Here is a 15,051-nt window from a genome sequence, read left to right as displayed (position 1 = left end):
TACTCACCGCGGTCCGGGGGCTCCGACCCACCGCTCTGCTGTTGGTACTCTCCGGCCCGCAGTCCCTGAGCCTGATTGAGCGTGGGAACCCCTCCCGCAGCCTGGAGCAGGTGTGTCGCTGGGCCCACTCCCAGCAGCGCCAGGACCCTGGCCACGCAGAGCACCACGACCACGTCATCTTCCTCACCCGGCAGGACTTCGGGCCCTCAGGTATGCAAGGTACTGTGCTCGCCTGGGCCAGGTGTGTGCAGTGCAGGCCAGAGGCTGGGGCTCCGGGCTGCGCTCGCTCCGGGGCCGCCCTCGGAGGTCAGGGGCCAGGTTCCCCGTCAGCGAAGAGGTCCGTGGGACTTGAGAGACAGGACCTGGATGGACAGGTGGGCAAGCTTGGCAGTGATTTCTTGACGATCAGAGGAAGTGAAGGGGCCCCCACTCGGGCCCCTGCTGTCCTGGTTGAGCCTGCAGGTGGCTCTGTGCTTGCCATCGTCTGCCCACACTGCATTCATCTGTCTTCGTCCAGGTCATGGGCACCTAGTGGGGCTCGTGTGGAACTTGGAAAGGAAGTGCATGCTCTGCCCGCAGCCGCACGCCTCTCTACCCAGCGATCCAAGCTCACTTCATCTCCCTGGGTCCTCCCGCGGCCGAGTGGGAAAAATAATAGTGTTGGCCTCCCTCCGTTCCAGGGCTGCTGAGAGGGCCGAGGGCACATGAAATGTCTGTACGGAGTGTGACTATAGCGCTCTGCGAACACATGGAGCTTTGACTACCCCAGTTCCCATGTGGGGAACCTGAGGCACCAGGTTGTGAAGAGGCCGCCTGTGTCCTTACTTTACGGAGGAGGCAGATCTGAGACTCAGCCTGGATGTCTGGGCTCCGAGTTGAGAACTTCCTAGTTTTTCCTCGTTTGATGCTAGAAGTGAGTCAGCCAGCCATGCCCCTGCTAAAGGGCTCCTTGTCGGAATCCCTGAAGCCCCAAATGTGGGCTTTCACACACATACAGATACACATGCACACACATATAAACACACAGACACACGGACACACATGTACAGGCCTACAGGCAAACAACACAGATATACATGCTCAGATACATGTATACACAGACAGAAACTTATGCATACACATAAACACACGTATTGACACATAGACACACACTACACATATGTACACAGACACACACATACACCTAGACCAGTGATGGCAAACCTTTTGAGCTCGGCGTGTCAGCATTTTGAAAAACCCTAACTTAACTCTGGTGCCGTGTCACATATAGAAATTTTTTGATTTTTGCAACCATAGTAAAACAAAGATGTATATTTTTGATATTTATTTTATATATTTAAATGCCATTTAACAAAGAAAAATCAACCAAAAAAATGAGTTCGCTTGTCACCTCTGACACACGTGTCATAGGTTCGCCATCACTGGCCTATACACATGTGTATCCGCACCCCAAGTATATCTCAGACCTTCAGGACAATAGAGGCCCCAGGCACCTCCTTCCCACCGCCATTCTCATTTTCTATCACTGGCCCCCCACGCCATCTCAGATAACAGAGCACCCCAGAGCTCTACATACAGGGCCTACTGTCTGGTAGCTGCAGGCCCAGGCAGGGAGCACTCTCTCCCATTGCCTCCTCCTCGGAGGCCTTCCCCAGCCATGTCTGTGTCCCAGCCCCTACTGAGCCCCAGGGGATGCTGGGAAGCAGGCCCCTTACACCACAGGCTTTGCCCACAATTGCTGTTTAGTTGCTGGGACATCCCAGCCCCAGTGCAACGCCCCGAGGCCTGCACAGCCGTGCCTGCTCCTTCACCTGTGTCCTCCCCACCACGTGCTCTCTCCCTGACCCATGGAGAGCTGTCTCACCTTCCTCCAGGCCCAGCTCTTTGCCACCAGAGGCATCCCTGGTCCCTCAGGCCTTTCAGTGGAATCCATCCGCTTCCTCAGATCCCCCTGCTTGCCCCCCGCTGCTCCTTGAACTCTGGCCCTGCAGGCCACACCTAAGCTGACCTCTCCCCCCAGGTCTGCCTGCTAAGCCACCTGCTCCTTAATGTGTGGGTGTGTGGCAGAGAGGGTGGGGGGTTTGGATCCGATTCCTCTGTTTTCCCCATAGAATCTAACACAGTGCACCCCTAGCCCCACATGAAAAGAAGGCTTATTTGTTAAATGACCAACTGACTGGCTGGCTGGAGGGACGTGGAAGTCGGGCATGAGCAGGTTTGGGCCTGTCTGGGAACCCCACTGCCTGGTTAGAGGATGGCTGACAGGTACAGGGAGGGCGCAGGCCAAGAGAGAAGCCGTAAGCCTTGGATGTGGGGCAGCTGGGTCCAGGCTGCTCTGCTGCAGGTGGGACTTCACAAGGATGCTTCTTACTCCAGGGACCCGCCCGCAGTGGCCAGGGCAGGATGGCCCAGTGGGACTGCTGGGCCCCGCTCGGCGTGTCTTATCTCACTGTGCATCACTTCTCTCTGCCCTCTCGCCCTCCCCACAGGATATGCACCTGTCACTGGCATGTGCCACCCCCTGAGAAGCTGTGCCCTTAACCATGAGGACGGCTTCTCTTCCGCCTTCGTGGTGGCCCACGAGACTGGTCATGTGTAAGTGGCACCAAGGGGGTGGGCAGCACGGCGAGCTCTGAGGTGGTCTGTGGGTGTGGGAGGCTTCGCCCAGATCAGGCTCCAGTGCCAGTGTTCCGGGCGATGCCAGAGAAGCTGCCCTCAGTGAGGCTCTGCCCTGAGGCAGAGGTGGGAGGTGGGGGCAGAGCCCAGGGGCCCAGACAGCAATCCTGGGCCTGCCTTGGGTCCAGCCCCCAAATCCCAGGGAATGGGGGACCAGATGTGGCCCTGTCTTTGAGAAGGTCAATGGCAGTGTCCCATCGATGGGCTGTGGTCAGCGTCTAGGCCAGTGAGGCGAACCTATGACACGCGTGTCAGAGGTGACACGCGAACTCATTTTTTTGGTTGATTTTTCTTTGTTAAATGGCATTTAAATATATAAAATAAATGTCAAAAATATAAGTCTTTGTTTTACTATGGTTGCAAATGTCAAAAAATTTCTATATGTGACAGGGCACCAGAGTTAATTTGGGGTTTTTCAAAATGCTGACACGCCGAGCTCAAAAGGTTCGCCGTCACTGGTCTAGGTGGTCTCAACCTGTCCCCCCGCCCCCCATTCCATCCACACCTTGAGGCCCTTTGAGACCAGTTCCAAGCAGCTGTGGCGGGCTTGCTTGCTCTTTGAGCCTGGGTTTTGTAGAGCGCATACTCCTTCATTCATTCACCCTGTATTTCTTGAGTAGCTGCCATGTGCCCGGCCCAGTGCTAGGAGTGGGGCCTCCGTGGAGAACAGGACAGAGAAGCTGCATGCTGGGAGAGAGCCAGTCAGCTCTATCTGATGTGTCGGGTGGTGACATGCACGTGCCACCATCACGCCCCCCCGCCGTGTCTGCCCACAGGGTCACACTCAGCAGCCCCCACACAAAGGGAGGCTGATCCCTGCAGTCCGAGGGACGGGAAGGAGAGGGGTGGGCCTGCCCTCGGGGCTGGGTGTGCCGTCCGCAGTCTGTGCTCCTCTGCATCCACCTGTCAGCACGGAAAGCCCATGCAGATTCCATGCCAGCTCTGCCCCCCGGGCAGGTGGTACCTACTCTCTGGGCCTTGGTGTCCTCATCTGCAACATGGAGGCTGACACCAGTGCCACCTCGGCGGTCCCTTCCTGCACTGGAAGCTGATGGTTCCACACATTCTGGAGCCAGGAGTCTGTCTTCCCTTTTTGGGGGGCGGCGGGGAGAGGGGGTAAGCGATGTTCACTCTTCACTGAGCAGAGTCATCTCTGTGTGGAGAGGACAAGCTTAGAGGACCATGTGTCTGCCTAGTGGTCAAGGCCACATGCAGCCACTTGCAAGTATTTAAGAATTTAGAACCTTTGGGCTTTGGCGTTAAATGTTAAGTGTAGAGAGCAGACTTGGAAATGTACTACGGTAGGTGCATGCCACAGGCAAAGCTCTGTGCTAAGTACTGTGGGGTCTTGGAGAAGCTTGAGAGGCTGGCACAGAGGGCTCAGTCAATGAGGTTGAACTGAACAGAATGAGACCTGGCCTGGCACTTGGAGGCCAAGGCCTGGTGGGAAGGCAGCTCATGGCAGGCGAGCTGTTAATGGAGGTTCAGGCAGATTCTGCTGTGGGAGGTCGGCCCATGGGCTGGGCGGCCAGGGAGGGTGTCCTGGGCGGAGTGTCTGGGAGTAGCGATCAGCAGGGGCAAGGCTTTCAGGGAAGAATGAGTCTGGCCCTATTGAGGGACAGAGTGGGGCCTCAGCTTCCATCCAGAGAGATGGTCCTCCCCTCTGCCTGGTTGGGAAACTGAGGCCAGGAGGCACAGCCTGGAGCCTGGTCGGGGCAGCGTCCCCATTGCTGGCCCACCTCCCCGTCTCCCCGGGGGTGGGCTCCCTGGGCATGACTCGAGGCTCCCCTCTGTCTCCCCCCTCTAGGCTCGGCATGGAGCATGACGGTCAGGGCAACGGCTGTGCGGATGAGACCAGCCTGGGCAGCGTCATGGCACCCCTGGTGCAGGCTGCCTTCCACCGCTTCCACTGGTCCCGCTGCAGCAAGCTGGAGCTCAGCCGCTACCTTCCGTACGTCACCTCCCCTTTGGGGCCCAGGATGGGGGGGCATGCGGCCTGCCACCTCATCCCCGCAAGTCATCTCCCTTCCCAATGCCATGCCACTTGGAAGCACACTCCATTCACAGCATTGCTGGTCAGCGTCTGGGCCTCCAGGGACATGGAGGCCAGTACAAATGCTAGACTTGGTGAGAGCAGTGCCGAGAATGGGCACAGAGTAGATTTGGGTGGGACAGGACAGGCAGACATCCATCGCTAACCTCGCATGGCAGCTGGCCCGGACCCAGCCTCCTGCATCCTGCATGGGAGGCTGGCTTTTCCCACCCTCAGTGCAGAGAGCCCTCCGACTGTCCATGAACCAACCCTTCACCTTGGCCTTAGCGTGATCCTCTAACGTGGGCAAACTGGCCTGTAAGATAGCTACAAGCTGAGCGCTAACCCCAGCCCTGGGTGCCCTGGCCCTGGAGCACCCCAGACGCAGTGGGTGGATGGGAGGCCCTGTGTGAGATGAGACACAGTGCAGGGCGGTGGGCTGCACTGCTGCCAGCCTGCCTGCTCCCTAAACCTGAGGATTCCGGCTTCAGCCTGGTTCAACCTCCTGTCTTCACCGCCAGCTCCTACGACTGCCTCCTTGATGACCCCTTTGCGCCCGCCTGGCCCCAGCCCCCGGAGCTGCCTGGCACTGACTATTCAATGGACGAGCAGTGCCGCTTTGACTTCGGCACCGGGTACCACACCTGCTCCGCGGTGAGTTCCCACTGGCCTCTGCCAGCCGGGTCGCCGGGACCATGTCCTTCCGTGATCCGGGCTGCTCATTCACAGAACATCCGCTGCCCAGCCGGGCTGGTCGTCTGGAGCTGGGGCCAAAGGTTCGGTTCCATCAGGGAGACTCAGGACGACCGGGACCCAGACCCTGCCACCTTCTGCTGCATACCCGCCCACCCAGCCCCAGGTGTAGGGGTGGGCGCGGGCAGTGGCTGGAGAATGCTCTAGCCCCGGGGAAGATGGAATAATCACTCACAGGCCCAAGCAGAGGCTCAGAGCAGGGGACAGCCCAGGGCGGGGGGCTTTCTGAGGGACCAGGCCTTGGTGACTCACCCCCCGATCCAGGAGTGCAGCCCCCTCCTCGGCTCTGCAGGACCAGGAGGCCCTGCACATGCTCACCTTCCCCACTGCCCAGGCCGCACTGGGACATGTGGTCTCTGATTTGGGGGTGGACACACAGCCTGGGATATGGGGTTTTAATGCCCAACTGCTGTATTTGTGAGGACGGTTGTCTGGCTGGTGGGGTGACAGGAGAGAAAAGGAAGTTGGGGCCTTTTTGGACAATCAGAACACAGTTGCCAACCTGTGGCGTGACTGGGTGAGACTGGAGGGAGGTGGCCGTCCAACCTTGTCTGGGCTGGGTGGCAAGGCGCACGGCTCAGGGGCATCGGGCACAGCCTCCCTAGAGTCTCAAACCCTAATCCCTGCTCAGTGAGAAAGGCCGAGAGGGAGGCGTGGGAGGGAGACGGGAGTGTGGGCTGTGGCTGCCCCTTCTTGGTACCCTGTTGGAGAGAGGAGGGGTTGCTGGAGGCCGCTGGCACCTGGGGAAGGTTGGGCCTCAGAGTGTGTGGGGCTCTGGCCGGACAGACTCCTCCTGCCTCCCAGCTTCCACCACTCCCTCCTCTCTGTCGCTGCCCTTTGCCCCCTTGTCAGAGCTGGGGAACCAGTCCAGCCGGGTGACCCCATACCCTTTGCCATGCAGTTCACGACCTTTGAGCCCTGTAAGCAGCTGTGGTGCAGCCACCCTGACAACCCGTACTTCTGCAAGACCAAGAAGGGGCCCCCGCTGGACGGGACCGAGTGTGCGCCAGGCAAGGTACCTGCAGCAGGAGTGGCTTCCTGGGCTCAGGCCCCAGGGGAGCCCCTGCCTCCTCACCAAGTGTGTAATGAATGTGTGTGTGTGGGGGGGAGGCAGATGGGAGCCCCGTGCACATGGAGGCCTCACATGAACTCCACACTCACAGCCCACACCACAGCCTTTGCTTCTCTAGTTGGCAGAATCTGGCATCACCTCATAGCCCATCCAGCAGAAATGCTTACTCCCATTTCACAGATGAGGAGAGTGAGGCCCAGGCAAGTTAAGGAACTTGTGGAGGTCACACAGAGAAGGGATGAAGGAGGACTCCAGGTGTCCTGTCTACTGTCCCCCCAGGCTGTTTCTTCCACACACATCCCCCCCACCCCCCTCCCCACAAACCTGACCTTTCATGTATTTTCTTGCTGTGTGTGTGCTCCGCATGCGGAATGGGCCAGGGCTTCCTCTGGCAGAGGGGCTGCATGGCCAGGTGTGGGAGCCCTGAGCTGGGTTCTGAAACCCACCTCTGCTCTATTGCTGGCTCTGCTGGAATCGCTGGGTGGTGACCTTGGGCCATTTACTGAACCTCTCTGGACCCTACTGACCCCTGACCACACACACTGCCCACCCTCCTGTGTTCCGAAGTTACCGAATCATGTCACAGCACATGAGAGAGCTCGGAAGAAACGGCATTGAGAGAGGTGTGATGATGACTCAGCCTCAGCTCTGAGCCCAGCCCCTGGGCACCCACCCGCAGCAGCCTGTCCTCTGTCCTCTGCCCTCACCAGGCTCCTCCCACTCGCATCTGGGGCCTCCCATAGCCTGCACAGGCCCGGCAGGCTCCCGGTTATCCCGGAGACAGTATGGCTGCTCCACATGTCACCATCGTTCCAGGCCCTCTCCTGTCACTATTTCACATAGCAGTTCATCAGTGGTTCTCAATTTTGGCCGCAATTGGAACCATCTGGGAGCTTTAAAAGTCCCCCCCCCCCCCCAGAACAGGGCGTGACAGCATCTGGGATGAGCTATCTCTTGGGGTGATGGAAATGTCCTAAAATTGGTTTATGGTGACGGTTGCACAACGCTGTGACTTTGTGAAAGTTTATTGAATCGCACACTTGAAATGAGTGCAGTTTATGGCATATAAAGAGCATATCTTGTTATGGCTTCTTTAAGAAACCCCTGCCCCTAGAGACTCTGATTCCGTTGGCCTGGGGTACAGCCACGGCATCTGGGGTTTGGAAAGTCCCCGGTGACCCCAAGGCTGAGAACCACTGAGTGACCTACTGAAGAAGACCGGGGAGCCGTGCTGTCTTTCTCGCCACTTGCTTTAGAGGAGGCAAGGAGGCCATTGTGGCTGAGCGTCCTTTGTGCCTGGCCCTGTGCTGAGGCCTTTGTAGGGGTCACTGCCTTCAGTCCTTAGAACAGCCCCATTGAGCAGGTGAGTAGAGTGGGGCTCGGCAAGGTGAAGTTACGCCGAAGCACACACGGCTAGTCACGGCCGAGCTGGGACTCAAACCCAGGCCTCTTGGACTCGGTGCCCGGATGGGTCTCCCCGTGGGGCGGGCCTGCCTCCCACGAACACACCTGCTTATGGCCCCTGGCTGGTGATTTCGAGGTGGAGAGCCAAGATCGACTGTAGATAATCCAGTGCAGGAAGACTGTGTCTTCTCTCCCTTAGCAGACCTTTATTTCTCCGGGGTCGGTGAACAAATAATTGCATCGTTGTCATCGTCATTAATAGTGTGATTCGCCATTTCTGGAGGGCGGTGTGTGCCAGGCGGTACCTCACTGGGCACCCCTGGCAGCCCTGTGCCGGTGGGACGCTGACCTTTCCTGCGTGGCCCAGCTGAGGAGGAGACTCGGAGAGGGGAGCCCTTTTGCGGAGGGTCACTCAGCTCCTGGCATGGTGGGACCCTGTGTCACCCGCGGCCTGTGCTCCTATGACCCTTTCTCGGGTTCACCCGTGCTGCCCACCGGCTGTGCCGTGGGCCTAGTTGGGCAGCCTCCGTGGCAGGCTCGATGGCATGGTCCCAGAGTGACCTCGTGCCCTCTGCTCCGTCCCAGTGGTGCTTCAAAGGTCACTGCATCTGGAAGTCACCAGAGCAGACTTACGGCCAGGATGGCGGCTGGAGCTCCTGGAGCAACTTCGGGTCATGTTCGCGGTCATGCGGGGGCGGAGTGCGATCCCGTAGCCGGAACTGTGACAATCCCTTGTGAGTATGCCTAGCTGGGGCGGGCACGCCAGGGCACCCCTCTCCTTAGGCCCGAGGGGCTTGGAGGGGGAGCGGGCACAAGAGAGAAGGACTCTGCAGGGAGCTGTGTGTCTAGTGGTGAGGACCCATAATGGTGGGTGGGGGAAGATCGCTCCCACCTGGCTGACACCTCCCACTGGGTCTGACATCTGAGAATGGGTTTGAACCAGTCATTTTCAAACTCGTGTGCAGAAGTTTTCCCTGGGAGCCTGGGGGGCCCAACACTCTGCCAGTTTAACAAGCCCTCCTGTGACCCTGCGCCCCTGGCTAACCTTGGAGAAAACACTGATCTAAATTGCTTAGTCATCGTGTCTCGGGAGAATACACTCCCCAAGTTGGTTTTCTACCACATGAAACAGAACTTCCTTTAACTTTCCTTAACGTACCTCTTTCTAACATCCAGTCCTCCCTCTCACCCCACCCAACTTTCAGCATTCTGGGGGCGCATTCTATTTCCCCCTAATTATCCCTTCTGTGGAGACCCCTGCCATGGTTTTGAACTTCTGAGCCCCAGTTCTGCAGGGACTGCATCTCCTGATGCTGAAGCAGCCTGCTCACAGCAGCCTGATGAGAGATGGGGGCCGGCTGGGGCCGGCATGGGGCCCGCTGGCTCCAGGACCCAGCGGTCTGAACCTCATCAGGGTAGGGCCTGTCCCACTCCTCACTCAATGAGTGATGGGATGAGGCCTGCAGGGTGGCAGGGTCCTAGCATCGCCGTGGCTCAGTAACAAACACCCCCTCCCCCTCCCCAGCATCCTCAGAACAGGTCCTACCTACTCGGCTGTTTACCCCAGGGATGGGAAACTCACTACCTCCCGGAGCAGCCTGTTCCTGTGTCAGATGACGGTACTGACCTTTCACACAAATGCGCCAAAAGGAACGGCCTTGTACCTTCCGCCTGTGGGGGGTATGGAAGCTGGAGTCAGAGCGGGGCCCAGTCGTGCCCACTCTGATAAACCACCTTCCAGTCACAATGGGTATTATCCCCTTGATCAAAGCCACCGGTTATTGGCTCCTCTGTAATAAGAACTGCTTTTATTTTATGAGGCTTAAATGAAATAATATGTGTACTCTCAGCACATCCCAGCACAGAGGAAGCACTAATAAATGACAGCTGCCGTTAGAACGATCCCAGTCTGGGAGCGCCTGCTCTGTGCCAGGCGGGACGCGGGCACTTTCCTGCATGGACCCATGTAATTCTCCCAGCAGTCCGAGCCGAGTCCCGGAAGCCCGTGCGCTCAAACACATGACAGTCTTACTGAATCCTTGGCACTTAATGGAGAAGAGGGTACAGATTGCTTTAAAATACCTTTTCTTATTTATTCCTCACAGACACACCAGGAGGCAGGTAAAATAAGAGCTATGGTGGCCCCTCCTCTAAGGGGGAGTTGAGGCATAGCAAAACTAAATCACCAAAGATTGCATAGTCAGGGCGTGGGGGGAAAGGAATAGCCGAGTCATTTACTGAGTTCCTACTGTATGTCAGGCCTTGTGTGACATTTGGGAGACTATAATACAAAGACGAATAAACTGATTTCTCTTCCAGCCCAGTTGGGAGGGTTCGTCGTTCCCATCTTCCCCATCTCTTTCCCACCTCTCTTTCCCTCCTCCCCCAAGTGGAATAGGTGGCACATGCTTCAAGGATGGAGCCAGTGACAGCAGGCTCTGAGCCCAGCAGCCCCCACAGTAGGGCACCCTCTATAGTTTATCAGTTAGAAGAGCCCCTTTTGAAGCTAGTCTAGGAGGCTGAGCTGCCATGTGGGAAGCCCGGCCTTGCCCAGCCTTCCCAGTCCGCGAGGTCACCCATCTCCCTGTGCTGCCCTAGCCCAGCCTACGGAGGCCGCCTGTGCTCAGGGCCCATGTTCCAGTACCAGGTCTGCAACAGCGAGGAGTGCCCGGGGCCCTACGAGGACTTCCGGGCCCAGCAGTGTGCCAAGCGCAACTCCTACTACCTCCATCAGAACGCCAAGCACAGCTGGGTCCCCCATGAGCCTGACGACGGTGAGTGGGCCCTGCTCCCCTCCCACCCCCAGGCCTGGGCCCAACGGTGAAGGCTGAGGGACAGTGGGGACACCGAAAGGGACATTGCAGTTGGCAGGCTTGCCACAGAGGACAGTGCAGGCCTTCATGTTGTGTAGCTCTGGGGGGCCACCGTCCTCATATAGTTATCCTGGTTTATATATTATCATGACTGTTTTCTGGAGAGGCAAGGAGAATGTCTTGAGCAAGGCCATCTGTGCCACGCCAGCACGGCCAAGGGTGAACCTGAGAGGGGGCGGTGAAGGATTCAGAAAAGACAGACAAGAGAAGAAAGCTGGGTCTGGGTAGGATGCTGTTCTCTCTGATGGAGAGCTAGCAACAGTGCCATGGCCTACAAGCCGTGTCTTTATTTTATAGCCAGATTCCACGAGGCAAAGTAAGGGCGTGGTCAAGATGTTTACAACATTCTCATGGGTTTCAATCCTACTCAACTGCATGCACCTGAACTCTATCAAGCCCACATCACTCAGGCACGTGGGGCCACGTGTTTGGACCATAGGTTCAAGTTTACAGCTATAGATGTTGGCTATAATTGTGCTGGGAGGGCTCTGCCCTCCAAGCTGGGACTTACACGTGGCCAGGAGAGGACTGTGCCCTCTCATTAGTCGGAGGCTTGAACCTGTCCAAACACTGTGGCCGCGCCCCACACCACCTCGCCCAGAGGAGCTGTGAGCTGGCAGCTGTGCTGGCTGTTGGGGTTGGTGCCTTTCCCACATGCCCTTAACTGTACAGGTAGGCATAGTACAGGTGCAGGCACCCCTTGCTTTGCAAAACCAACGTCCCGAGAAGCTCGATCCTATCACATGCCGTGGTTTTAGGTTTACGGATACCATTCCAGCAGTGGATGAAAATGATTTGAAAGACAGGCTGATGGGAACCTGTGGGACCCTCATACAGACCCCCTCCAGGCTGCTGTGGGACAGACACGGGCTGTGGGACCCATGCAGAGGGGACCAAGACGGGGCTAGTGCCTGTCTGCTGTGAGCACGTCCAGGGATGGCTCTTGTCGGGGCAGAGGGAGGCCAGCGAAGTGCTGAGATTCACCACGCCTTAGAGCCGTCGGGCTGAAGGGACCCTGACAGTCCGCTGAGCCCACCTCCCCACCATTCTCTCCATGTTTCTCCATGGGCTGATGCTCACCCCACCAGCAGCCCTCGGCCTCAGTGCTGATGGAACAGTACTTCCTCTTCAGACCCTGGCTGCCTCTTCGTAGCCCAGGCTCCAGAGTTTTAATGGAAGGACCCTCAGCTGTTCAGCCCACCTAGAATGCCAGTTGGAAGGGACCTCGGGCCTGTCCACTGCTCGCCGGACACATACCCCTCTGGAACATTGTTACATGTGTCTTCCCGCTGCTTGCTTGCCTCCTGCCCTGGGGAGCTCACCACTTCCTTGCCACTGTAGGCTGGCTCCTGCCCTGAGTCCCTCCTGCCCGGGGACATGGTGGTCAGGGTCATACTGGTCTTTGGGACAATTGGAGCCCCCATCCTTCACCCCGCCCCCCTGCCCCCCCAACAGTTCCCACCAGGAATCTGACTCCTGAGGGTGAAATCCAAAGTGGTATTGGATGTTGTGGCTCTGAGTCCTGAGTGCTGGGCAAGATGCCCGATGGTCCCTTAGAATGTGGCTGAGTGAGCGGCTCGCTTTGAAAGCCTTGCAGATCCCGTCAGAATCCAAACAAACCACCGTAGCACAGGGCAGGGAGGGGCGGGGAGGGGCGGGGAGGCTGATGGGGCAGCTGGACTGTGAGTTTTCCCAGGACTTTCAGACAAATTCCAGGAAGCTAGCTAAGCCCCAACCTCCCATTTTCTAAGAAACACAGGGAGTGTTTATATGTTCTCTGGGACCTCCTTTTTACAACATCAATAGCCCAGAGAGAGAATAGAACATTTAATTGTTAGAACTAGAAAGGAGCCCCTTCCCTCCCTCACTGCCGCTCCATTTACAAACCCAAACACAGGCCATTATTACTGCTTTTCATGCTTCCTTGTAATGTTTGCAAGCATGTAAGATACACCACCACATGTGTGGCTGGTTAAATGCATGTAGAGGTCAGAGCAGGACCCAAGCCAGGCTGCCTGCGCTAGGATCCTGGCTCTTCCACTTGCTGTGTGGCCTGGCACAAATTCCTAACCTCTCTGGTCCCTGGTTGTCTCCTCTGTCATGTTAGGACCTACTTCCTCGGGCATAGAAAGTCTTAAATGAGTTAATTCACGAAAAGCATTTAAGGTTGTACATCAAGAGTGTGTAAAGGTTTTGGAAGTATTTGGCACATAGCAAGCATTCACTACGTGTTGGCTTGTTATTGTTATTATTTTATCACTTGATTTTTCTCAACCATCTGATTAGCATTTTACTGATCAAGGAAAATACATTAGAGGCAGGCTCAAAGGGGTCAGATATAATTTGCTCAAGATCACGTGGCCCATAAGTGAGTGACAGAGCAGGAAACTTGAGCCCCAGCCCCACTGTGCCCCCTATGGCCCAGAACTGGCTCTGGAGCTTCCAGCTTGAGCCCAGCTCGGGGCTCCGCATGGCTCCTCTCCCCACAGACACCCAGAAGTGCGAGCTGATCTGCCGGTCAGAAGACACAGGGGATGTGGTCTTCATGAACCAGGTGGTCCACGATGGAACACGCTGCAGCTACCGGGACCCCTACAGTGTCTGCGCCCGTGGAGAGTGTGTGGTAGGTGACCCCGCCAGACCACCCACTCTGCCTGCCCCTTCTGCGCCCTACCAAGACTAACACTGCCGTAGCGTCCCCACCCACACCCCTTAGTCTTCAAACATAACCCTGGGATGCTAGAAAGGGGCTATTGCCTAGCCCCGTGGTCGGCAAACCGCGGCTCGCGAGCCACATGTGGCTCTTTGGCCCCTTGAGTGTGGCTCTTCCTAAGCCTTAGGAGTACCCTAATTAAGTTAATAACAGTGTACCTACCTATTTAGTTTAAGTTTAAAAAATTTGGCTCTCAAAAGAAATTTCAATCGTGCTGTTGATATTTGGCTCTGTTGACTAATGAGTTTGCCGACCGCTGGCCTAGCCCATTCAAGAGGAGAGGAGTGGCCAGTTTTAAGACCTTGCCCATGTCACATGCAAGCTTGTGACCGAGCCCTGTCCGGCTATGGGTTCTCTTATGTCTGGGGCCTGGGGATGAGGGGGTGGGGGGCACAGGCTGCTGACCTCAGGGTGGTGAATGGGGATGGGAGCCTCCTCCCACTGACCCCACCTCTGGCCTCAGCCCGTCGGCTGTGACAAAGAAGTGGGGTCCATGAAGGCAGACGACAAGTGCGGGGTCTGTGGCGGCGACAACTCCCACTGCCGGACTGTGAAGGGGACGCTGGGCAAGGCCTCCAAGCCGTCAGGTAAGCAGGCTGGGCTGGAGGGAGGCCAGCGGTGCCTGGGCTGCCTGAGCTGTCCCTCAGGTGGGCCCTTCCTCCCAGAGCTGGGTCACAGTTTACGTGGAGAGAAAGGGCCTCAAAGCCAGTCTCCATACCGTCCCGGCTGCCCAGGGCTGGTGACCAGAAGCCATAGCTGGTCACCTTCTTTCCAGGTGACCTGCTACCTGTGCTTGGGGCCAGGGGCTCAGAAGCACTTTCCTGCTAGGCAGTGTGTGGTGACGGGTCAGCCATCTTGTGGCTCTGGGGCTGCTGGTGGGCGTGAGGAGTCCGACAAGTTTGAAAGCGTGGCTCAGGCTGAGCTGGTAGTGTGCTTCCCCTCTCTGCTCCCTCACTTTAAAAACACCCGTGGTGCCTCCTGCTTTGAACTCCTGGTACTTTTGAGTTCCTGGACTTTCCTCTCCATCTTCAATTTTGCCAAACTTGCTGTTGAACAGGCCAGATAGTAGTCCTTTACATGTTAGTATGAACAAGCTCATTGCCCTTGGGGGATGTTACAGCTTTGCCTTGCCTCTCCTTGTTGGGAGAAGATTGGTGGCTCCGAGAAAGGCTTGTTTCCGGGCCTTGGGTTGGCCATGAGGGCCCAGGGCAGCCATGCTGGATCTCCATGGCCTGCTTTATCTAAATCCCTGCTGTGGCTTAAGGTGTGAAAAGAAATGGGCGGGGGGAGGAAAAATCGAGAGAGGAGGGTCAAGAGAGTGGAAATAGTAGCAACGACCACACACAGAGCCCCTTCGAGTCCCAGAGCATCTTGAGTTACAGCAGCTCATGTGATCCTGGCACCACCTTGTGGGGAAGGGCCCAGGCCTGTTTAACAGATCAGGAAACTGAGGTTCCTGGGTACCTACAGGGGTGGGGGGCCACGAACGGGGATGCTGGGCAGTGGGACCACGGCTCAGGGTGCTCAC

The 15,051-nt window shown here is 57.2% G+C and overlaps 1 protein-coding gene across 5 annotated transcripts in view; it reads left to right on the top strand.

Moving 5' to 3' along the window:
• Window positions 1-15,051, top strand: part of ADAMTS14 (ADAM metallopeptidase with thrombospondin type 1 motif 14) — a 77,393-nt gene that overhangs the window by 48,741 nt on the left and 13,601 nt on the right. For 3 of the 5 annotated variants that reach the window (XM_059662469.1, XM_059662472.1, XM_059662468.1), the window contains exons 6-14: window positions 63-219; window positions 2,490-2,595; window positions 4,484-4,627; window positions 5,230-5,362; window positions 6,363-6,476; window positions 8,523-8,671; window positions 10,536-10,711; window positions 13,300-13,433; window positions 13,987-14,110. In XM_059662469.1, coding sequence (XP_059518452.1) covers window positions 63-219; window positions 2,490-2,595; window positions 4,484-4,627; window positions 5,230-5,362; window positions 6,363-6,476; window positions 8,523-8,671; window positions 10,536-10,711; window positions 13,300-13,433; window positions 13,987-14,110 — 1,237 coding nt within the window. The remainder of the gene's footprint in view (window positions 1-62; window positions 220-2,489; window positions 2,596-4,483; window positions 4,628-5,229; window positions 5,363-6,362; window positions 6,477-8,522; window positions 8,672-10,535; window positions 10,712-13,299; window positions 13,434-13,986; window positions 14,111-15,051) is intronic. The other 2 variants (XM_059662474.1, XM_059662473.1) reach the window with 1 other exon arrangement.

Source organism: Myotis daubentonii, chromosome 13 (assembly GCF_963259705.1).
Source record: "Myotis daubentonii chromosome 13, mMyoDau2.1, whole genome shotgun sequence".
Taxonomy (NCBI): domain Eukaryota; kingdom Metazoa; phylum Chordata; class Mammalia; order Chiroptera; family Vespertilionidae; genus Myotis; species Myotis daubentonii.
Note: the sequence above shows the minus strand (reverse complement) of the source record. Positions and strands in the feature narration are given on the sequence as shown.